This window comes from Etheostoma spectabile, unplaced genomic scaffold (assembly GCF_008692095.1).
Source record: "Etheostoma spectabile isolate EspeVRDwgs_2016 unplaced genomic scaffold, UIUC_Espe_1.0 scaffold00001392, whole genome shotgun sequence".
Classification (NCBI taxonomy): Eukaryota; Metazoa; Chordata; class Actinopteri; order Perciformes; family Percidae; genus Etheostoma; species Etheostoma spectabile.
In genome coordinates this window covers 48923-73291 of record NW_022602744.1, presented here as the reverse complement: position 1 = coordinate 73291, position 24369 = coordinate 48923, and the positions used below count along the sequence as shown (strand labels likewise).

Sequence of the window (24369 nt, the reverse complement as noted above, 5' to 3'; positions counted from 1 at the left end):
GGCTCTTTCAGCATCATTGTCCTTCAGGGTGTAAATTGGGTTTTTTTTATGTGTGGGGGATGGGGGGCTCTCCCTAGGGCATAGCTGCCAAATTTTCCCAAAACCTTGGAGTGAGATTTGGGGGGGGCCAACCCATATTTTGCTGTGAACAAAGAAATTTCTTTAGTTCTTTCAGCATCATTATCCTCCAGGGTTTAAATTGGGATTTGTAATGTGTGGGAGGACGGGGGACTTCCCCTAGGGGGGTCTGGGGTATACCCCCGCAGGAATTTTTTTGAAAACTAAACCATTAAATGGCACTTTCTGGAGAGTTTTGTGCAAAGAAAATGAAGATATCAAGTCTTACATGATATGTGCAAAACTGTAGGGTTAAGAGCCTTTGTGTTGTTGCAGTATGAACAGGTATTAGGGCATTCAGCATTTACATTATTGACATTATTAACTTCTTCTGATATATGAACTGACCCACACAATGTGCCAAACATAATGAACCACATGAAGAGACAGTAGCATATCTCAGCAACAGCTGAGAAGATTTGGGTCTGTGGGGAACAGGTCCAGGGGTCCCTGGTGTGGGGACCAGGGACCCAAAAGTTAAATTATAGTTGAGGGATCAACTGAATGAACCACTGTTTTGCATAAATTCTAATCCTTTAACCTTTGTGCCAAGGCTCAGTAATGTTTGGCCCTCATCCTCCGTGCCCCCTTACTGGATTTACTTTTTTGGGAAAATAAAGACTATTTGTTAATTTTATAAAACATTGAATAAATTATTTACAGTTACATTTAGAGATGCACAGAGGTTAGAGAAGCACCATAGTGGCCCAAAGTTGCAGTATCGTATATATAGTATAGTATATATGGTATAGTATATATAGTATAGTACATATAGTATAGCTCAGATGTGTTTCATCAGATTTCTGCTCTTGTTTACAACTTTATGCACATTCAAAATATAACTCCTCCCATCTGTTGTCCGAGATGTGGAGAGTTGTAATATAGTCTGCTGTGCATGTCAATGCTCCGCTGATATGGTGGATCTCACTCAGACCGTCGCACAGACAGAGGCCCATTTGGGTCTCTGGTCTCTGACAAAGTTTAGAGGCGGCTGTACGCTGCGCATTATCGGAGGACTAGACGGATGCAACTTGTCACTGCCCACCACAGAGCGAGAACATGAACTGAAGTTGCTACGCTACCAGCCGCGCTGCTCACCTCTATTGTTACAGAGAGAGTGGACACGAAGACGGACGGGTCTGTGATACTCAGAGCTCATACCTGAAGCCGGGGAAATGCACCTGGGATGGATCGTGCAAAAATGTTCTCAGTTTGCGACAATTCGAAACTACAGACAGGGAGCGCTCTTGAACCCCCTAACAGTCTCTGAAAGCACAACTAGTTGATCACGAGTGGCCCAACTGTTAGATCTATAGATAAACTCATCTTTCAGAAATTTGACCGACCGGGTTGACACTTCAGCATGAGAAATCGGGGGTGTGGCGTGTGAGCGTGTGAAACCAGTCAAATGCGTGTGTCTCACGGCCAATGCGTGAGAGTTGGCAGCCCTGGTACTTACAGCTTGTGGTTGGGATGACCATGCAGTCGGAACAGCAACAGCAGCTTAGCAAATCCTGCTTTAAATTGTCCAAAGTTTTGAAAACTGTCTTTGGTGAAATAGTTCGAGCAAATTAATAATTGAGTGTCGACCTTCTCAGGGATTTCCTTAGCCGAGCCCGTCGAGTGTTTGCTTCCTTGGGATGACTATGAGAAGTGTCTCCATTCCCTGTACAGCCTGGAACTCTGCATTTACGACCCTGGTTTCTTGTCAATATCCTGGAAAGTATTCCATGCTTTCTTCTTTGTAAATCCCGTTAAACTACACGAGCTGTCGGACATCTAATTGACCTAACGCCACCTCCATTAGGAACTGGTCTCAGGTCAGTGGCCTGTGTGTAAATGTCGGGGCGTTACCGTTCTCCTTATACGTCCATGGGCGTGACAAAGCTACAGGTTCTGAGATGTGGTGTCATCTTTTGGCTTTGTTGGGATTCGCCCGTTTTCAGCGGCAGTTTCAAAATGTGAGATTTTCAGAGGAAAGGCATGTCAATGGGATTTTGAGCTTCTATGTATGTCCTATTTACCCACCGAACTGTTGTTATTCACCTATGACAAGGTAAAATCGGTTTTGCATTCTATCACCCCTTTAAGCTCCTCTAAATCTTCATTCTTATAAGCAAGGTTGTGGGATAGCTTACTTATTATCTCATCCTTAATACAGATGCTTTGCTCAGCATCCTTTACTTGGTACTGAAGAGCTTGCACATCTTTCTTCAGGTTTTCAATCTTCTCATTTTGTTTCACTGTCAGGGACTCAAGTGGAGCCAACTTCTTGGTGACGCTCTCATTCTGCTCCTTCAGAAAGACTTTGTTTACCTGAGAACCATGCAGTGCTAGTCTCAATTTGTTTATCTCTGTCAGATATTCATCATTAGTCAGCTTCTGCCGGCTAATTTCCTCATCTTTATCCCTGCAAAGTTTCTGAGCTTCTCTTACTTGACGTTGAAGATCATGCACTTCTTCAGGTACATGTTCAATCTTTACTTGATGTTTGTCTTTCAGAGATTCAAGGAGGGCCACCTCATCACTCAGGCTCTGGTTCTTTGCAGTTAGGATATTCTCTTTTTCCTGCAGATCTTGAACTTCTGCCCACAAATTATCGTCCTCATCCTGCATTTTGTCTGTTTGAGATTCAAGCCTGGCTAGTTCATCACTAATGGTCTTGTTCTGCTTGCTTAGAGAGTTTTCCATTTCCTCATGATCCTGCACTGTTCCCAATAGGTTTATGATCTTTGTCTGCAGTATCTTATCATTGTGTTCGAGTCTGGCCACCTTCTGTCTGAGCTCATCTTTGTCTTGCTGAGCTTTGTTTAAACAAGTCTTAAGTTTATTCAGCTCTTCATTCAGGCAGTTAATCTCTACTTGATTTCTTTACTCCAGACACTCAAGTTGGTCCCAACTTTTCCTCTTTCCGCTTTCTTCTGCATTTTTTCTCCCTGACCTCCCTTATTTCTTTTATCCTCAGTCCTCACTTTGGGTAATACCAGCCCCTGAGGCTTCTCAGGCACATACAGGCGATTTGAGTTCTCAATCCCTGGAGATCACCGAGCAGTGTGGAAAAGATCTTGAAACATCTTGTTACTCTTCCTAACCGCTTTCTTCATTTCCCTTTGATGTCCTCAAAACCCTTTGAAAAACAGCTTGTTTTACAGCTGAAATAAATTCTGAGTATAGGCCTATAACGTCAGCCCCAATCACAATGTTTGTTTCCAAAAACTAAAGGTTAGAAAAAGAAAAGGACAACACCTGAACTAGCAGTTAGTCTGACCAGTGGTGAGATGATGCTGTTTGTAAGGCTAGAATTGGTTAATAAAAGATTAGCTAAGCAAGAGACCACAATGTTTATCTATAGCCTATACCTAAGTTACAGTTATGGCTGAAAATGACAACAGAAATAAATTATTGTGTCTACTTCACATCTGTGATTTAAATTAACTGCCAACAACTGCTGTCAAGGGATGTTTGTGTAGGAGCGTTGATTCATGACTAGCCTAATTTACTTTGATCTGATGCCTTTGCATAGATATATATAGGCCTACATGTATCTTTATGATGCCTTTGATGGTGATGTGTTTCTTCTTGATGGAAAACAACTGGGTTTGTTATGACTCCACACCATTTCCTTAAAGAATAGATGACCCGGAGCCTGACAGAAACTGTTGTCTAAAGCTATATTTATCATAGCAGGTCCCAGGTCGAGACCATAGCCTATCCAAGAGATAAGATGTCCTTTTTCAGCTAAGATAGAATGACCGGTCAAGAAACTTGGACACACGGAGGGCAGATTCAGAAATACGTAATAGAACAAACTGTCTGCCTGAGGTCCACTGATCGTTATGTTTGAGATTAAACTGGTTTCCAAACAAGGGTTTTTTCTCCTTTGGGGGCACTGGATATAAAGAAGTGTATTACTGATTGTATTTACCAGAACTGTGGGTCACTTTATAACTCTGTTAATTGTGAATGCGGTTCTTGTCATTTTTGATTGTTCTCTCAAGAAAATAATTAAACTCTTCCACCAAATATCTAAACCTTTAATCCAGTTTGCAGCCTGTCTTTATTTTGTTTCAACAAGGTCTCTTCTGGCACTCAAATTCCTCCCTCGCTGTAAAGGAAAATTCCACAACAACGGCGCCATGGCTGCCTCTGGTGGCGGGAGATTTCACAGCAACAAATAATTAACATGAAACTAAATGACTCTCACAATCAGATTTCTTTTTTTTTTAAATCTGTTTTTCTTTTATTTTTAGGCCATTTCACCCAGCCCTATACAGTATATTTGCTCAAAGCGAGCCAATCCCCTTTGTGTGATTAAATGTTAGTTTGACAGCACTAGATATTTATATTTTTTATTTTCAAACCTTGATGGAAATAAATCACTAACAGCTGAAGCTGCTCCAATAAAATGCAATTAAAGTGAAAATCAAAGTCAACTTTTCATCTCGGATGAGATCATTTCAACAAAGAAAAAGTTTTCTAACATTAAAGACACAATCAGTGAGACAAATGTGAATCTTGTCCTCCATCAACATTTACACCAGAGGACAGGAAGTTGTCTCCTCTTATAGAGGACACAGAGAAAGTGAGGAACCAATGCAGACCCCAAACCCAGGATAGAGAGGCTGAGTGAATGTGGTGTTGAAGGTGTGGAGGTGGATCAGTGAGTCAGAGGAGACTGTGTAGAAGGACAGAGAGCCAGCAGGAACGTCCACATACACTGCTACTCTGTTAGAGACAGAGCAGGAAGTGAGTTCTGTTCTTCCGTTATTGTGCAAGACAGAGTAACCTTCATCAGAGCAGACCAGACTCCAGGAATGATCATCACATCCAAACCCATAGTTTATTTCTTCCTTCCTGCTGATTCTTCTGTAACTCACTGATGTGTAAATATATCCTCTCCTCTCGACCTCCCAGTAACAGCGACCAGTCAGACCATCTCTACACAGCAGCTGAGACGAGGACTCAAACCTCTCTGGATGATCAGGATATGGCTGCTCCTCTAACACACCTGTCATCTTCCTGTTGTTGTCAGACAGTTTGAGTCTTCTGTGTATTGTGTTTTTGTCCGGTTCCAGTTCACAGACATCTGATGGAGAGAACAAGACACAATACAGCTGCAGGTTATCATAACATCATTAGTTAAACTCATTATTATACTGTTAATGAAACAATATTTAATCATGTAATAATTAATAACTGTTTTTTAAAGCATTAAATAATGTTTATAGATTATAAAACAAAACATAACTTATCACCTTTAAGAACTCTTTATTAACCGTTAATAATTTATTATAATCACCAGATAAATCTTTATAATAACATCTAGATAATGTTCATTTAAATATATAAAACATTATGAAGCAAGCAACAATTAACTTTACAACAACAACAATTAAAGTTTATAGCATTACTAATAATTAGTAAACAATAATTTTGTTGTTAGTTAACATCAAAATCACAATTAACTTAAGTTGAATTAATTATCTTTTTTAGTCTCAACGACTACTCAAAGCTCTTCTCCATAGTACAGGAACCCTTCACCATCACACACACACACACACAAACACACACACACAAATGGAGCAGCTCGTTTATCATCAGTCACATGTGAAGGTTTTAAGCGGAGTTTGTTAAAGCCGTTGGATGGAGTTTATCGCATCGTTGTAACAAAAAGAGAGCTGAGCCAGAAGGAAAAGCTCTCGATCTACCAGTCAGTGTTCGTTCCTACCCTCACCTATGTGTCATGAAAGCTGGGACATGACCGAAAGAACAAGATCCATGGTACGAGCGGAAACGTAAGTTTTTGGTTCCCTACTGGAGCTGCTGCCCCTGCTACCCGATACCGGATAAGCGGATGAAGATGGATGGATGGATAACACTTACATTTCATCAGATCACGCCTCTGCGCCCTGGAGGGAGAAACACATTCAGAATTAATTTTCTATCCAACATGAGTCCTAACTGCTGTTAGACATGATGCAGAGTCCTCAGTTTGTAGAAGTAGTAGAGAAGAAGTCGAGCGCAGAGGTAAAGAAAAGCAGGCTCCCTGGCAACAGCAGTAAACACAATCATTAACATGACATATCTACATCTACTCTAATCATTAACGTGCCTGCCGCAAATTCAAAATATACAGTAAAGCACTGTAAATGAAATGTCAATACCCATAATGCAATGTTTATTACAGTAATTAACCGGTAAAGAAAATTATGGTATTTTACTGGGCATTTTGTGGTAAGTAACTGTAGAAATTACAGCAAAGTCTAACAGTGTGTGGTGTATCTATATATACCTAATCTATAATAAAGAAAAGGTGGTTCATGGGGAAAACACTTTTAAGTTGACCTGATGATGGCGCTAGACAGAAAGTCAGAATGACTACAATTCATCACACAGAAAACATTAATGTCTGAGCCACATTTCATTACAATCCATCAAATAGATGATCAGATGTTAAACCTGCTGGTGATGCCAGAGGAATACTCAGAGGATGGATGAATCCTCTGTAGAATAAATGTCAGAATGAGATATGATCTCAACACATTTAGTAGTTGTTGAGATATTTGAGACTGGAACAAAGTGGTGGACCGATATAACTATCTCTAGAGCCATGCTGCTAACAGGACTGAAATATGAATGATGTTTTTATGATTCCAAAACTCTGTATGTGTTTCTTAACTCAGGCCTATTCTCTCCTGTGAACAGAAATAAGAAGTTATTCAGCTGAAGGACAAGAATTAGAGGCCCCGGCAGAGTTTGAGCTTTTGTTGTATGTCCATACCTGACAGGGTCCACAGCAAGCCGAGTCACTTCTCTCAGGGGCTGTTGGATCCCCTCCACTAGAAGATGAAGAAGTCATATTTTATTAATCCAAGGAGGATAAATTACATTGTTCACTCTGTTACAAGCCACTCCCTGCTGTTAATGGATAGCCAGTGTTTAACTCAGGCTAATTAATTAGCCGGTAAGGTGCTGCTAAAAAGAAAGTACAGGACACATTTTCTGCACTCCATGTCCGTGGACAGCTGTACGCTTGTACCGGTGTTGATGTTTTTTGCATTTTCAGACACATGCAGCCACTTTCCTGACTCCCAAGTCCACACTGGCCCACCGAGTGGAGCCTGTCTCCAGCGCCTCCTCCTGCAGGTTGGTAGCTGCGTGTCTACCTCGTATACTCTTGGACGGCGGATTTAACTCACTGGTCCTCGTTAATATAGTTTCATGTGTTCACGTAGCTCTCTAAAAGCAGAAAAAAGTGGAGCTGAAAACGCAACTTCACACTTGGCTGCAAACCAATCCAGTGCTGAAAGTCACAGGCCAATGATGTCATCAGAACCACATCATTTGCAAAAAGCAGTGATGAGATCCTGAGTCCACCGAAATCTAACCTCTCCCAACCCGACTACGCCTCGATATCCTGTCCATAAATATTATAAACAGGATTGGTGACAAAGCGCAGCCCTGGCGGAGGCCAACCCTCACCTAGAATGAGTCTGACTTACTACCGAGAACCTGGACACAGCCCCTGCTTTGGTCATACAGAGATTGAATGGCCCTGAGAAGGGACTCTCTGACTAACCCCATGCTCCCGCAGCACCTCCCACAGTATCTCGGTCATGCACCCTCTCCAGATCCACAAAACACATGTAGACTGGATAGGCATACTCCCAGGCTCCTTCCAGGATCCTTGGAAGAGTGATGATCTGATCATTTCCACGACCAGGACTGAATCTGCATTGTTCCTCTTCAACCCAAGGTTCGACTATCGGCTGAACCCTCCTTTCCAGCACCTTGGAGTAGACCAGGGAGGCTGAGAAGTGTGAAACCCATTTTTTGAAGACGGTAACCACTATCCCGGTCTGCCAATCCCTAGGCACCGTCCCAGACCTCCACGCAATATTGAAGAGGCGTGTCAACCAAGACATCCCTTCCACACCCAGAAATTTAAGCACTTCTGGATCTCATTAATCCCCGGGGCTTTAACTATCTCAACGACTTCCACCAGGGAGATTGACAATCCCCCATCATCCTCCAGCTCTGCCTCTCCCACAGAGGGCATGTTAGCTGGATTTAGGAGTTCCTCAAAGTGCTCCTTCCACCACTCTATTACCTCCTCAGTTGAGGTGAACAGCATCCCATCCTTATTGCACACAGCATAGATGGTTCCCTGCTTCCTCCTCCTGAGGTGGGGAACGATCTTCCAGAAGCACCTTGGTGCCAACCGAAAGTCCTTCTCGGTGTCTTCTCTGAACTTCTCCCACACCCACTGCTTTGCTTCTTTCATGGCAGAGGCTGCAGCCCTTCAGGCCTTTAGGCCATTCAGTACCTTGCCACTGCCTCCAGTGTCCAGGAATAATCCTTCAGTCGGACGGCTTACCTGACCAACAGTGTCCATTATTGTGTTTGTGGATTACTGCCCCTTGAGGCACCTAAGACCAAAACGCCCAGCAGCTTCAGCAATGGAAATGTTGAACATTGTTCACTCAGGTTCAATGCCCCCAGCCTCCATAGGGATGCATGAAAAGCAGGGATTGAGAACTCAAATCGCCTGTATGTGCCTGAGAAGCCTCAGGGGCTGGTATTACCCAAAGTGACCGGTGGTGTGAGTTGAAAGTCCATGGGACAAGGGCCTCTTCCAGACGTTCCCAATTTACCCGTACCACCCGTTTGGGCTTACCAGGTCTGTCCAGAGTCCTCCCCCATCCCCTGACCCAACTCACCACCAGACAGTAATCAGTTGACAGCTCCGCCCCTCTCATCACCCGAGTGTCCAAAACATACGGCCTGAGATCAAGCAAAACAATTATAAAATTGATCATTGATCTTCGGCCTAGGGTGCTCTGGTACCAAGTACACTTATGAACATCCCTATGTTTGAACATGTTTGTTATAGACAATCCATAACTAGCACAGAAGTCCAACAACAGACAACCACCCTGGTTTAGATCAAGGAGGCCGTTCCTCCCAATCACACCTTTTCCACGCATTCCATGCAGAAAGTTGAATTTGAGTCAACTTCATGGTAATGAGCTATGACGCAGTCCAGCGGCAAACGTCCAGCAACCAATCAGAATATAGACATCCTTTGTGCTGGCTGATTCAGAAGAACACAAGATGTGACTGTCCTGCAACATCAGAGCAGCCAAAGCGTCAAAAGCTTCCCATAAGTTTTTGCAAGTATTGTGACGGGGCGGCAAGAGCTTCCTTTGCAGCTCAAGTGGGTGGCAGTGTGTATGTACAGATATGCCAGACGATTGATCAGTAAACTTAGTGTCAGACACAAAACTTAATTTCCTATTTTTTAGTCACTGTTCAATTATATTTTATGTGACTGTTATTGCCACTCTTCCTCTCAACCCCAACTGGTCGTCAGACACCACCTCAAGAGCCTGGGTCTGTCCCAGGTTTTTAACTAAAAGGAAGTTTTTCCTCGCCACTGTTGCACTGCTTGCTCTGGAGGGAACTACTAGAACTGTTGGGTCCTTGTAAATTCTGGAGTGTGGTCTAGACCTACTCTATCTGTGAAGTGTCTCGAGACAACTCTTGTTATGAATTGATACTATAAATTAAAAATAAGTGAATCAAAGGTCTGGACTAAGGCAACAGTATTTTAAAAAAACAGACCTGAAGCCACAGCAACTGGATCCCTCTGAACCTTATTTCCTGCTGCCATGCCCTTTCCTTCCTTTTGCTTCTGGAAAGAGAAAGAGCCAGTTACACAATGATAAAAACAATGGGCCTCATTCAGTGATATCATCCTAAGTTTTCTCTTAAATATGATCTCAAAAAAGTACCTAAGAGAAGTCTACGTCGGATGATGATGTGTTCTTAACCAACAGAATTTTTTGCACCTGTGTTCTAAAGATTGATGAATCTCACGTCTTTGCAATTGAAAGTGCGTGCCTGTTGTTCCTAATTAGCATAAGAAAATTCCCATTTAAGGACACAACACTTCCTGTGCAGCTCCTGTGAAGTGGGAGACCGCCTTCAAGAGATGGTTGTTGGAGTCGCAGATGACTTGTATATTGCATTGGTGGAGGAAGTACTGAAGCTCAGTACGTAAGTAAAAGTAAAAATAACCAGAGACATATTTACTTTAGTAAAAGCAGAAGATGTCCACTACCACAAAAAAGGCCTGGCGTTTAAGACAAGGAAGCCGTTGAAGTAATGGTGGTGCACCATTTGTATCAACCAAACTACACTGGTAAGAAAATGTAACGTAATGTAATGTTACTAGAAGCATAGTGGAGTAGAAAGTATTGATAATTGCAGCAAAATGTTACAAAGTAAAAGTCAAAAGCACTATTGGTTCTAGTTAAGTACAGTACAGATTTGTGAAAAATAAAAGTAAGGTAACGAAGAATTTGTTACATTCCACCACTACCTACACTCACCTATAGGATTATTAGGAACACCATACTAATACTGTGTTTGACCCCCTTTCGCCTTCAGAATTGATTCAACAAGGTGCTGAAAGCATTCTTAAGAAATGTTGGCCCATATTGATAGGATAGCATCTTGCAGTTGATGGAGCTTTGTGGGATGCACATCCAGGGCACGAAGCTCCCGTTCCACCACATCCCAAAGATGCTCTATTGGGTGGAGATCTGGTCACTGTGGGGGCCATTTTAGTACAGTGAACTCATTGTCATGTTCAAGAAACCAATTTGAAATGATTGGAGTTTTGTGACATGGTGCATTATCCTGCTGGAAGTAGCCATCAGAGGATGGGTACATGGTGGCCATAAAGGGATGGACATGGTCAGAAACAATGCTCAGGTAGGCCGGGGCATTTAAACCATGCCCAATGGCACTAAGGGGCCTAAAGTGTGCCAAGAAAACATCCCCCACACCATTACACCAACACATGCACCAACAACCATGCCACGCTCAAAATTGCTTAAATCATCTTTCTTTCCCATTCTGACATTCAGTTTGGAGTTCAGGAGATGGTCTGGACCAGGACCACACCCCTAAATGCATTGAAGCAACTGCCATGTGATTGGTTGATTAGATAATTGCATTAATGAGAAATTGACCAGGTGTTCCTAATAATCCTTTAGGTGAGTGTAAGTTTCCATGCACTTGCTTATGTGCCGCTGCGAGACTCTTTTTTGAGACATGTCTCTCTGTCTGAGCGTCTTCCATTTACTCTGCAGGACGTCTCACGGTGTCGTAACCTTTGTCAGCCAATTCGTTCGTAAATCCTTGAAAAATTATGGCATTTCTTAGATTATTGCTATCTAAAATAGCCGTTATATGTTTTTCGTAAATTAAATTCAAAAAGTCTCTCATCTCCTCGTCCGTCCACTTCCATCTGTCTTTGTTGACGCCCGTCATGTGTGCAGACTGAGAGGAAATACTGGGGGAAATGAACTTCAACTTCTTCATTTTAGTACGGGTTGCAACCATAAAATTAACTAAAACTTAGAAATTATTTATTCAGCAACTAACGTTTCCATCAACGTTTATTGCATAAGCCAAATATCATCAAGATAAAATCCCATGAGACCAAACGCATTTCCTTTGAGTCAATATTCACATTTTTCTGTTTCCATGATGCTTTTTTCATTCAATATCATATAATTTGGATAAAGACGTGTGGATGGAAACAGCTACTGAGTCTGGACAAACACAACAGAGACATTTTATCCCTATAAATAGCATGATCAATCCCCAAAAAATGCAGGATTTAATCTGTTTATATATGTATCATGTAAATTATATATGTATAATAATATGTATATTTATGTATGTAAGATGTACTGTAAATTGCAGTGTTAATGTTTCCTTGCATAGTATGATTTATTTTTTCAACAAATGGGCAGAAATACATTACAGTACAATACTATCATTGTAAATGACTGTACAATTAAATAAAATGCAGAAACCAATTATTTGAAGCAAATTGTCCTCTCTCACATGTGTGTGAGAGTGCTCTTGAGTGTTCATAGATTTTGTTCTTAGCAAATCCAAGATAAGAAAACATTAGTGAATGTCAGACTCTTTGTAAAAAGTGCTTAAGTGGGGTTTGTGAACACATTTCTTTGTAAGACCAGTTGGTCGTTTTGCTGCATTTTGTCTCAGCGGGACTTAAGTGTTAATGAAGAGATTTGTTCCTCACCAGTTTCTCCAGTACTTCATAGACAGCTTTGTTGAGTTCATCTTTGTGCATCTTGAACAGTTGTTCTGTCTCAGTTGTACACTCTGTGGTTCACAACATAGAGTAAAGACTGTAACTTTTAGAGCCCGGCATCACAAGCTGTTTTTCCGTTTTAATTCACTGCATCAGAGGTGAATGACGTAGTTTCCTCACCAAGGGCTGTGGGCCTTCGTTCAGGTTTCTGATCCCAGCATCTCTCCATCAGTCTTGTCAACTCAGTCAACCCGGCAGCATTGCCCTTGATATCATCCAGCAGTGGGCGCTCTCCTTGCGGGATGCGTAACACTATTAAATTAGGTTTTGTATCTACATTGGAGAAAGAATTAGAAACCCTGTCAGAGTGGTCTTGAGGTTAAATGAGTCTGTAACAATTCCAAATCACTGTACAATTAATAGTTTCAAAAATGATCACAATTAACCAAATAACTGTCTCTTTTAGTCAAATGTATTTATCCCTTTTTCGAACCCATGATATGTCTTTTGCTACATCAATGTCATGTGACCCAGATAATGTAACAACACAAGTACAGAGTCTATAAAGTAACCCGAGCCTCTTTATAATAAAAAAAAAACATTGTGTTTTGTTCTTAAATTAACATAGAATTGACAATTACTGTCAGTCACGGACCTTAGCACCTTAGCTCATGTCAGTAATTAACTATGGTTAAATAACAGATTATGTAAAATAATTGCATTTAGATAAGGCCTAGCATTGAGTAGCAGTAGCAAATGACATGCTGTCCTAAAGAACTGTTTGGACATGTATGAAATTTAAAGCACTGCAATTATTAATTTCATATATTAATGGCAGCACCACAGTGACGTCTGCTGCAAGGCAGCTCCATCTACACTTACGGAGTCCTGCCGTTCCTGTACCATGTGTAAGATTACGTTAGATAATACTTTATTCATCCTACAATGGGGAAATTCTCCTGTTACAGCAGAGATTTGTCCACATTAGGAGGCAAAACAACAACCAATCAACAGGCAGACAACAGATAATGTGCAAAAAGTACTGAATGAGTGTAAAGTGGCATTATATAAGAAGTATATTAAAGTAAAGTAAAGTGAGGTGGCTATAGTGCAAAAAATATGGCAATGTAAGTAAGTGACATTAAATTGAATAATATGTAATTAAATAATATAACAAAAGTAAGTAACCATAATATCAATAATATTGAAGTGTGAACAAATATAAGTGATATTACAAAAGTAAGTATTCAGAATGGAAAAATATAAATATGTACAAATATGTACATAATCTATGTACAGATATTTATGTACAGATATATATATAATAATGCAAACAAAATACAAGACACAACACTTACGCCCATATGGTTGTTTCCCTGTGGCAATGGACCAAAGGAGTATCCCATAACTGAAAGACAGACAGAGAGAATTTCATGTCAGGAATATTATCCATATGATAACAATCACACCCTGGTCGATTGCTGGCTGGGGGTTGTTGTCATCTGTTAATTAATGCTTTTGTGAGAACGAGGATATTTAATGTCATGTAGGAAATCTGTGCATGAAGTCCTATTAGTATCCCTCCTACCTGAAAACAGTTCACTCTCCTGTTAAAGGACTAAGAAACTGATATTTTGACTTCCTGTCTATACTGAACATGTGTTAGCATGGCAGCTGGAGCGATCCCGTCTCCAGTTATTATTTATTATGTGATAAATAAAACACTTTTATTCGAGTGTTGGTATGCTCTCATACCTGTAGATATCAAAGGCTCTGGTAGGTCGGTACGGTGTTTTAAAAGACTCTGGTGACATGTGTGCTATCATCCTAGTGGTCCACCGTCGTTGGAAAACTGCCTGACGTTGCAGTCAATCCGGGCAATGCCAAAACCTGTAAGCTGCAGAGAGATTTAGCAAAGAGAGGAAGGAGACAGAAGAAGTTCTTCATTTGAACGGGTGTGTAGAAGTCAGAAATGAAACCAGCTATTATATGAAGGAGTCTTAATTAATGTTTGTGACTGTTATAATTGAGCTTTAGTTCGTAACATTTTGATATTAATGAACGTCCATTACATTCAACCCATCGCCTAATGAGTTGCTAGAAAGCTAATTGAGACTATCAGCTCAACACAACTCTCTCTGTGGGTTGGTTTCCACATTGGTCTTCATGGGACTGTTGGGGTTAGACAAAGACCTTGACAAACAGGTAGTGCAGGTGAACTGGGAATTTCTGAGAAGGCCCCTGTTTGAGAGATCTTTAAATCACACCTCCGGCGAACCTTTCTGGCTTCCCTGAAGGAAGAGGGCATTGAACCTAAGTGGGCAATGTTCAAAGCTTCCATTGCTGAAGCTGCAGCAGGGAGCTTTGGTCTCAAGGTAAAAGGATTCTCAGATTGAAGAGAAACAATGCTCATTTGGTTACATGTGTTTGTGGATCTGCAGAAGACGTCTGACCAGATGTGGAGATACTGTTTGAGATGTGGTAGGAGTATGGGGTGGGGGCTATCTAATCCACGTATATCCAAAGCGTGTCCTGTGTCTTGGGTTGCTCCTTTTCACCAATCCTATTTGTGATATTCAAGGATATCAAGATGTAGTCGTGGTGGGGAGGGGTTGCAGTTAGGTGAGCTGGAGATTGCTCTTAATGTGTGATGCTTGGAGTAACGTCCTGGTGATGCTTCGAGTAACGTCTCATGTTGATGCTATCATAGTAGTGCCCCTAGTTCTCCCATTCAAAGGCCATTTGATCCAAAAACGATAATACAGTCCATCTTAAAAGTGTTTCCATTGCCACTCTTTACTACTGTAACCCTCTCACCAGAGGCTCAAAATATGAATAACATTTCATGCAACTATCCCAAGGTTACACATGGTGAAAGAGACATCTCAGTGTATAATAAATCTGTCTAGGGTAAGATATGACTTTCGTTATGACTTTAGCAATTAATGAGAGGCCAGGAGAACAACCCTGGTTTAATAACCTCAAATAAGATCAACTTAATACTCCATATTAACCCTTTCAATTTTACAGAAAATTGAAAAACAACACCAACACAGTGGCTCTATTCGATTTTTTTGTATTCATTGAAGGCAGAATTGATTTCACATTAGTACAAACACATCCCCAATATGACAATAAAATAGTAAACAGAAAAGACCCGGGCCGTTTAGTCTTCACTATTAACTTGAGTGCACTCTTTGCTTTAGTTCGTTCTTTTAGCAAGCTTGCATTAAATTTCGTTGGCGCGCTTAAAGTTGAAGCTCATGAGGAGAAGAAAAGAAAAGCAAGGCCAACAATAGGCCCACCGCCAAGGTTGTGTGTAGAATGACAACAGTTCCTACCGCGTCCTCTTCTCAGACCCGTTTCAGTCCGCACAGAAGCGATGAGCAACAGGCCGCCTTTGACTCACAGCAAACCCTTCGTAGCAACACTTCCGTGACGACCTCCGAAACCTCTTCCAACCAGCGTGTATGCAGACGAAGAATGTGGCATCTAAGCTAGCTAGCAGGTTTTTTTTTAAGCTAAGCTAGCTAGCGGCTTGAGTCCAACAAAACCACACTTGACCGGCAGTATAAAACGCAGACTAACACGCATAGCGAAATAAGGAAAACAGTTCACAGTCCCATGTAATTAAAATACACATTAACACGCTAGGCCATGTGGTTGGACTCCCACTATCTGCTTGACGTTTTTTCTCTGCTCTACACCCTCATGTCATGTTTTTTTGTTTGTTTTTTTCATGTTTTTTTTTCTCTTTCTACTTCTTCTCGTGATTCCCTCCCGGCCAACCGGAAATCAAACTCTCACAGGTCATCTCTAAAGCAAACAATTATTACGTTTTTTCTCTGTACCAAACAAACCTTGAAACATCATTAACATATTGTCAACTGGAAATAACAGTCTGAACAGAATAATAATACTTATTTGTTTCAATAAATGTAATGCACTTTGACATAAACCAAATAAAGGTTGAGCATCTCATTAATAACTTACATATTTAAAATGAGAATACAAAATAAATGTTATCAGGTTATTACACTACTGCATATTATCAAGCTGCAACATGTAAGGAACACCCATGTCTGTATCTATTGGGTTCACAATATTTTTTTTAAGCTCCATTTAAACTCCAGACTAAATGGAGCCTGAAAACTGCAAGCTATTGTAAAAGTATAAAGTATAACATGAGGCCTGGCCTCTCCTCAAAGCCTGGGACTCACCTTGGCATTTAGAGCGTCGTCCAGCAGCACGGCTTGGGGCTTCAGGTCCTGGTGGAGCACGGGTTGGGGCAGACCGTGGAGGAAGTTTATACCCAGAGCCACTTGGTGAGCCAGTCTGAAGACCAGCGGCCAGGGTGGAGTTCCCCTCAATGCTTCCTGTAAGATGGTTTCAGATCCACAAAGTGGATAATAGTGGAGAGTGGAGACAGTGACCTACTCCTACACACCACCATTCAAAGGTTTGAAATATGATGTTATTTTAATGTTTTTTCTTTACTAATGACTATTTTAACATGTAACAGTATAACTCTGACAACAAATGTATTCTATGCCTATTTATTGTTAATGCAAGACTTTTACTTGTAGCATAAGTAGTTTTTACAGAGTATTCCTACTCTAAGTAAAATATATAAGTAGTTGTTCCACCCCTGCTCACCTGTAGGGAGGCCAATGATCCTCTCTCCATGAAATCCATGACCACACCAAGCTCTCTTGACACTCTATAGGGCGTCTGACCCTTGAAGATCCCTCGGACGGCCATGACATACGGGTTGGTGGCTTGACGCATCATCTCGATCTCATGCAGCAAAGACTTCTCGGTCCTGTGTGTTTCTTTGCATTATGAGTAATTAATACAACTTTATGTAGTTATAAACAGGAAATCTTTTGTAAGCACTTACCCCTCGCCCTGAAGAAGCAGTTTAATGGCCACGTCATAGCCCCAATGATGATGCCTGGCTTTGTAGATTTGTCCAAAACCCCCAGAATCAATCACCTCCCAGTCCCTGAGGCTGGAGCCTTCCACAAACTGTGCCATTGTTCACTGGAGGAACACATTATTGGTGTTACCAACCCCTGAGTCCAGTTTAGACTAGGGAACCTAGGATGTCCGATGCCTTGCACATGTACTTACTTGTAGTCATAAAGTGACTCCAATTCTACCACAACCGATACCACCTCATATTAATGTGACAATAACTTCTCTATCAAGCAGGTATAAGCGACAGAAGAGAAGCAATGCCAGCCGTTTGGAGATTCTTGGCTGTAAAAATATAACTAGGCTCTTGCACTTGACGACCAGCCATTTTCAGTCGTTAAAGCGCCCATATTCTGCTCATTTTCATGTTCATAATTGTTTTTTGAGGTTTTACCAGAATAGGTTTACATGGTTTCATTTGATAAAAACACCATATTTGTGTTGTACTGCACATTGCTGCAGATCTTGTTTTCACCCTGTTTGTTTAGGTCTCTGCTTTATCTCCAGAGTGAGACATCTCCCTAGTTTTATCTCCAGAGTGAGACATCTCACTTCTATCCTATCTTTGCTGGGAGCTGCACATGCTCAGTAGCTCGGTAAGATCCCATCAGCTGATAACTCTTTCTCCAGCTTTGGTTAGTCCAAGGCAGGATTAGCTGGGAGACTTCTTCTAGACCAGGGACACAACAGGGACAGTAAGGAGAACAGGGACAGTAAGTAGAACAGGGACAGGAAGTAGTTCTTTCGGAGATTATGGTCAACTAGTGGCTGTTATGTACGAGCCAGCATGCTACAGTTAGCCACCTCGTCTCTAGTGACGTAGAAAGCCATGCAGATGTTGAACAGCTCACCCGGAGACTGAAGACAAAGGACACTCAGAAACCGGATGTCACTCAAAACAAGATAGATAGATAGATAGATAGACTTTATTAAGCAAGCAGTAACAAGCAATTAGTTACCAAGGACATACTCACAAACCAAAGATACAAGAAATATACCAGAATTAGTGGATCAGGGTTATCTATGATAGATTGTTGTGTTCAGTGACTTCCTCTCCACCACAGGTTTCTATCCAATGAGTTCTTTAAGTTGGTTTATCCGGGTTGTTTAGAGTCTGTCAGCACTAAAGAGTTTGATTAGTGTGCTCTAACTTGCAGGAGTTTGCATGTCATTTTTTTCCGAGGAATAGCCATGACCGCTACTTCTCCAGACGGCTGTTCAGAGCTGCTTGTTGCTTTAACTACATATATGTAGTCCAGTGATATAGATGTAACTGTAATCACCACATCTGGTGAAGCCCATTCAAAATGCGTTCCATGTCCCCAAATTGAAAAACTTTCTTTAGTTCCAGATATGAACATTGTGAACCTTTAACAAATGAGCGTCTGTAGGATTCAGCAAAGCCAAAGGTGTGTCAGAGGTTTAAGATGGTTGTTTTGAACGCACAAACTCCAGTTTCACCGATACTGCAGACCAGTTTTGGCATTCTCTACATTTTTCACTGATGAGTGAGGTTGAGCTCAGATTGTACATGAGAGCCTCGCGCAGTAATACATGCTAACCTTGTTCAGATCACGTCATTTAACTTAGAGACAAATTCTACAGAATATTTCAAAAAAGTATTTTTGAATCAGCTAATCAGCATAGTTTAGTTGGTTTAGACTTAGACTTAGACTTAGACTTCTCTTTAGAGTATGTATATATTGTGTGTATATATTAGTGTGTATATTATTTTGTTTTGGTTGTTTTGTGTGTAAGCACAGTGTGACCAACAATGCTCCAAAGAAAAATTCCTTGTATGTGTCCTCATACCTGGCGAATAAAGCTGATTCTGATTCTGATTCTGATAAAGAAACCTTCAAACTGTCCAGTTAAACAGAAACACATCACAATGTGATCAACGTGATCTGATTATCAGACATTTACACATTCCTCTGCTAGGATTCTCACCTGCTGAACTCTTCAGGTCGATTAAAAGACTCTTTTCACCTTTGTGTGTTGAGGAAACACTGGCAGAGACCAAGCTGCTCTTCTCTCGTCTTCTTCTTCAGTCCGGGTGTCTGAGTGCGTCTGATCAGAGGACAACGACACACCTTTATAACTTCAGTCCATGTCAAAAAATAATCAGAGTTACATAAAAACCTGTCCAACAGGAGGTAGATGTCAGCTTATAAGAAATGTGGTTTTCATTTAATTTGTTGTTGTTTTTTACTCCTTCCTTCGCATTCCCCCCAGAGGAGATTGGCAAATCAATGCTGTTTGTTAATCCTGTGTCTAACCAGTGTCAACAACCAATAAGGGGTTTATATGGATTTTTAAAAATGTATTTACTTATAAGGACAATGCACATTAATTAACCTTTCTGTAAATGTGTCAGTAGTTAATTTTCAACTGTAATCCTTTGATAAATGTTGTATCAAAGGACTACTGTTAGTTATTATTATTATCATCACTAACAATACAAGCTGCTAACAATATTAAGAATTATTCTGTAAAAATAGTAGTAGCACTGTAGTTAGTAGTAATAGTACAGAGGACAATGACACACCCTTATAATTTCAGTCCAAGTCAAGAAAAGAAAAATCAGAGTTACATCAAAACCTGTCCAACAGGAGGTAGGTGTGTGTGTGTGTGTGTGTGTGTGTGTGTGCATATGCATACATGTTTGTGTAATTGCATTGGTGTGCATATGTGTGCATGTGTGTGTGTGTGTGTGTGTGTGTGTTTGTGTGTGCATATGCTTTAGTGTTTATGTAAGTGCATTGGTGTGCATCTGTGCATGTATGTGTGTGTGTGCGTGTGTGCGTGCGTCTCACCTGGTCACAGGTGTGTAGGGTGTGGTGAGCAGCATCAGAGCTCCGGTGCTCGGCTTGTACAGGTGACAAGAACATGCAGATGGGTCGAGGACCAATAAGAACACAGAGATGAGTCGAGGACCAATCGGAACACGGAGATGAGTCAAAGACTAATCAGAACACTGAGATGAGTCGAAGACCAATCAGAACACTGAGATGAGTCGAAGACCAATCAGAACACGGAGATGAGTCAAGGACCAATCAGAAAACAGAGATGAGTCGAGGACCAATCAGAACACGGACATGAGTCACAGCTGCTGTTATGCAACATGTTATGTGTTAGTAAAAACAAAAGTCTGTGACATTTATTAGTATGTCTGAAGTCTTATTACGAAACCAAAAGTATGTGAGTTACAGTAAATTCTATTTCAGTTATGCAAACCCTGGCCCCAACGGCTACGGCAAGTATCCCACAATACAAAGCAGAGTAACAACAATGTTTTCAATACAGACAAACGGCATTCAAGGCAGATCTGTAACAGTGTGTGTCTGTGTACATTTACACTTTAAAAATAACAGAAAACTAAAAAACGGCATCTGCAAAAGTTTGGGCACCCTGCAGAGTTGCATGGCCCTATTTGAAAAGCTGAGACCTGACAGTGTCATGGATTGTTCTCAATCATTGTCTGGAAAGACCAGATGATGTCAAGTAGGTTCAGTAGGTAACTTTTGTAAAAATGTATTTTTTACATATTTGTTAAAACTGTCACTATTTCTTGACAGTGGACAGATAATTTCTGAAAAAATCCAGCTTCTGTGGCTCCTCTCTGTGCTCCTACTGCCACTTGCAGAAATACACCGCTCCCGGTCAGAAACCAATCAGAGCCAGGAGGACTGTCTTAGCAGTGTCAATCACTCTCGTGTATGCGCTGCTCATACCCCTCCCCCGCACAGCGCGTACCACCTTCAAGCTCAAGATTGCCCGTGTGCTACGGCTGTGCTAATCGCGGAGAAACAACTTTTAAGGAAAACTGCCAATTTCTCGAGTGACACCTGCTCAGAAAACAAAGACGGGAAAACGAAGAAGGCCGATGACAAAAAGTGAGCTAAAAAGACAGAATTAACCGAGCCCGAAATAAAACGAGGGTCAACATCGAAGCGGCTTTTCAGAGGTGGATGGAGCTACGCCTCCTGGAAGGATTCAACACGGATTCAGAGCTAGCGTTAGCCACATTTCTGCTCGACATGTAAGTATCCCTGCATGATTTGTTTAATTTTTAAAGAACAAGCGTACACAACTAAGATATCGATGGTTACAGTACACTGGTGATAGCGCAAATCTCATTTAACTCTGCAGCTTGTTGCTAAATCTTACAGTTAGCTTGTAGCACGGCAGGAATGTAGCAGGTGAAGATTAACTTTACTTGCTAACTCCTTCACCCTCAGTATAAGTAATATTGTTTCGATGCCTACATTTAGTAAGCCAAAAGGTGTTTTTGTCGATCACAATAACTGTAGCTATGGTTAAACTACTTTTATTGTGCGCTGTCCCTGTCAACGTTTGGCAAGGCAGAATTCTACTTTTGATTATTTTTTAACATACACGTTTTCTTCCCCCTCAGGATGTAATTTGTAAATCAAATGTCTGACACACATTCTTTGTGCTCCTTCAACAGGTCAGACATGGCCCAGACACAGAGGCACGTGAAGGAATCGTCTTTCAGTCCAAATCAAAATGTTCAGTATTTCCTTGTGCAGGAGTACTTTACAAAAAAAGCTGATTTATTTTACCCATATGCAAAATAAAACCTAAGACATATTTCTAAGATATTGTTATTCCTTGGCTTATTGAGCTTCCTCAGTGATTCATCATTCCTACTGAAAGTTTACTGTTTTAAATTGATCCAAAAGGTAATTCAGTAATGTACTGTGTACTTTTGTTCATAAAAAAAAATTTACAACACTTTTAATAAAAATATTTTAAATAAGCAAATTTTTTACATAAACTATACCCTCCTCAGAATAAATCCCCTGTATTGTCCATGAGGATGTGGAAAGCATCGGTGGCCCTGCTTACTAGCCTGCGCGTTCACGGCAGGCTCCGCTGTGGAGGAGGAGCTGTGGAGGGGGGGCTGTAGCGCAGCAGAGAGCAAGGGGGAGGGACCTGTAAGGTGTGCTTGTTCAAATTTTTTGGCCAAGTCCACGTTTTCTCAGAACTCCCTACTGCAGCTTTAACTTCTTACTTTCCAGACAGGGTTGTTTTGTTTGTTGTTTTTGTAGTGCGCCACCCTTTAGCTTTAGTTACGTTACATATCTGTTTGATCCCCAGTTATATTTCATGTATTTATTTTTATGTCCAATAAATACATTGGGACCAAAGATTAGGTTTTGTGGCTGCTTGGGGGACTGGGAAGATGGGGATATTCTTCTGATTCATGTTGCGTCCTAGGCACCCCTGGACTGGGGCGTAACACTGACAACATTCACCGGACAATCTTCAACTACTGGTGTCAACAGCTAAATTTATAGATTTCTCTAAACCCAACCCGGCCATTGTCATCAATCACAAAACCAACACATCTGACTCCCTACCTGACGCCACTACTTATTGGGATCTGGACTGGACCTCCTCGTTAAACGTTTTAAACATGCCCAAACTTTACACCCCATCACCCATAAAGATGTTGCTTTTGGAGAGGGGACTCTCCTTTATTCCACGACCATCACGTTTCGACTGGCAAGAACTGCACAGGGATCTCCATAAATACCACAGACGCATCAAACTAATCAGTCACTTTCACTCCTATGCCCAACCACACCCGTCTCATCCATTCACTCAGCCATCCAATTGGGAATCACTCATCATCAACTTGACCCTGCAGTTAAAAGACTCATCCAGAGCAACAAACAGACCCTGCGCTCATATTGACCACCGCCAGAGGCCCCTGACAATTTGTCTGGCAAGGAGCGCAGGGCCCTGTCACAAATCTCTCATAACCCAAACGTCATTATTAAACCGGCCGACAACTATCCAACACCATGCACTATTTTTTAGACATCATCCGACGTAGTCTCCCAGCACTCCCATCTCTTCACCATTGATATAGACAGTTTATACTCAAACATAAACACCACAACAGGACTACAGGCAGTAAAATCTGTTTTCCACAAAAACCCAAACCCAGGAAGACCAGATAGAGATATCCTACAACTCCTAAATCTTTGCCTCAACAATAAACACTACCTCCAGGTTCACGGACAGCCATGGGTCAACGTTTTGCACCGTCATACGCCAACCTTTACATGAGCGAATGGGAGCGAGAGGCACTGGCCAAATGCCCACATCACCCCCTTCTCTACCTCAGTTTCTTGTAAGATATCTTTGACATTTGATACACAAACTCTCCCTCTTCCTGTATTTTATCAACTGTATCCCATCCTGACCTTAACCCTAATTGTCTCTCCCCCTACCCTAACCAGGGTTTGTATCCCATTCCCCACCCTACACCCCATCCTGACCTTAACCCTCATTGTCTCTCCCTCAACCCTACCTTTCCCATGGTGGTGTGGCCCTGTTTGAGCGATCACACAAAACATTATCCAATCACCCAGAAAATCATCCAGTTTGTGTCTACCTATTCCCAATGCACTACAGGATTACACTACCACATCAAACACAATTACACCAGTCTAAAATTGCAACACCAAGCCTTTCAGAACTACAATACCATCTCTGCTTACCGAAGACACAAATCTTCTAGGATTATTGGTCTGTTCTCAGTATACAGACCATAAACCTGCCAGCAATACACAATACCTTCTACATAAACCGACAATTCATCTTTAACTCACATAGTCAGACATCCCACCCCATTCTTCAATACTACTCCCTTAACACCAGCAATACCGTCTACATCATCACATGCACCACCTGTAACAAACACTATATAGGAGAAACAAAGCACACCACACTCACACGCCTCAAACAACAACTACACAACATTGGGAAAGTTAAACTTACCACACCCTTAGTTGTACACTTCCAACAGCATTCCACCAATCACCTCATCATCTGTGGACTGGAATCCAATGTCCGCTGGACCATGGGGCAGAGACAGAAGGCAGAAAATAATCTGGATTCACCTTCTCAAAACTACCATTCCCGCAGGTCTGAACGACATAATCTCCCTAACCCACATTTACTTTAGAATTAACCCCTATAAGTAAATGCATTACAAGGATTTATATATTTATTCCCAATGCCACCTAGCACAGCTGTCATTGCGAAGCCAGCCTCCCAATGCCAACTTGCACAGTTGTCATTGCAAATTCGTTTTTACCCTA

The 24369-nt window shown here is 41.4% G+C and overlaps 1 protein-coding gene across 1 annotated transcript; it reads right to left on the bottom strand.

The window, feature by feature from the left end:
• Window positions 1-4468: 4468 nt before the first annotated feature.
• LOC116674990 (receptor-interacting serine/threonine-protein kinase 3-like) lies at window positions 4469-19386 on the bottom strand. The gene is given in 13 exon segments (XM_032507137.1): window positions 4469-5203; window positions 6001-6026; window positions 6899-6956; window positions 9742-9811; window positions 12242-12324; window positions 12434-12586; window positions 13612-13661; window positions 14009-14078; window positions 14081-14150; window positions 16474-16629; window positions 16910-17075; window positions 17154-17296; window positions 19181-19386. Coding segments are annotated over 12 exon segments (1563 nt in total). The 5' UTR covers window positions 17291-17296; window positions 19181-19386; the 3' UTR covers window positions 4469-4679.
• Window positions 19387-24369: the final 4983 nt, after the last annotated feature.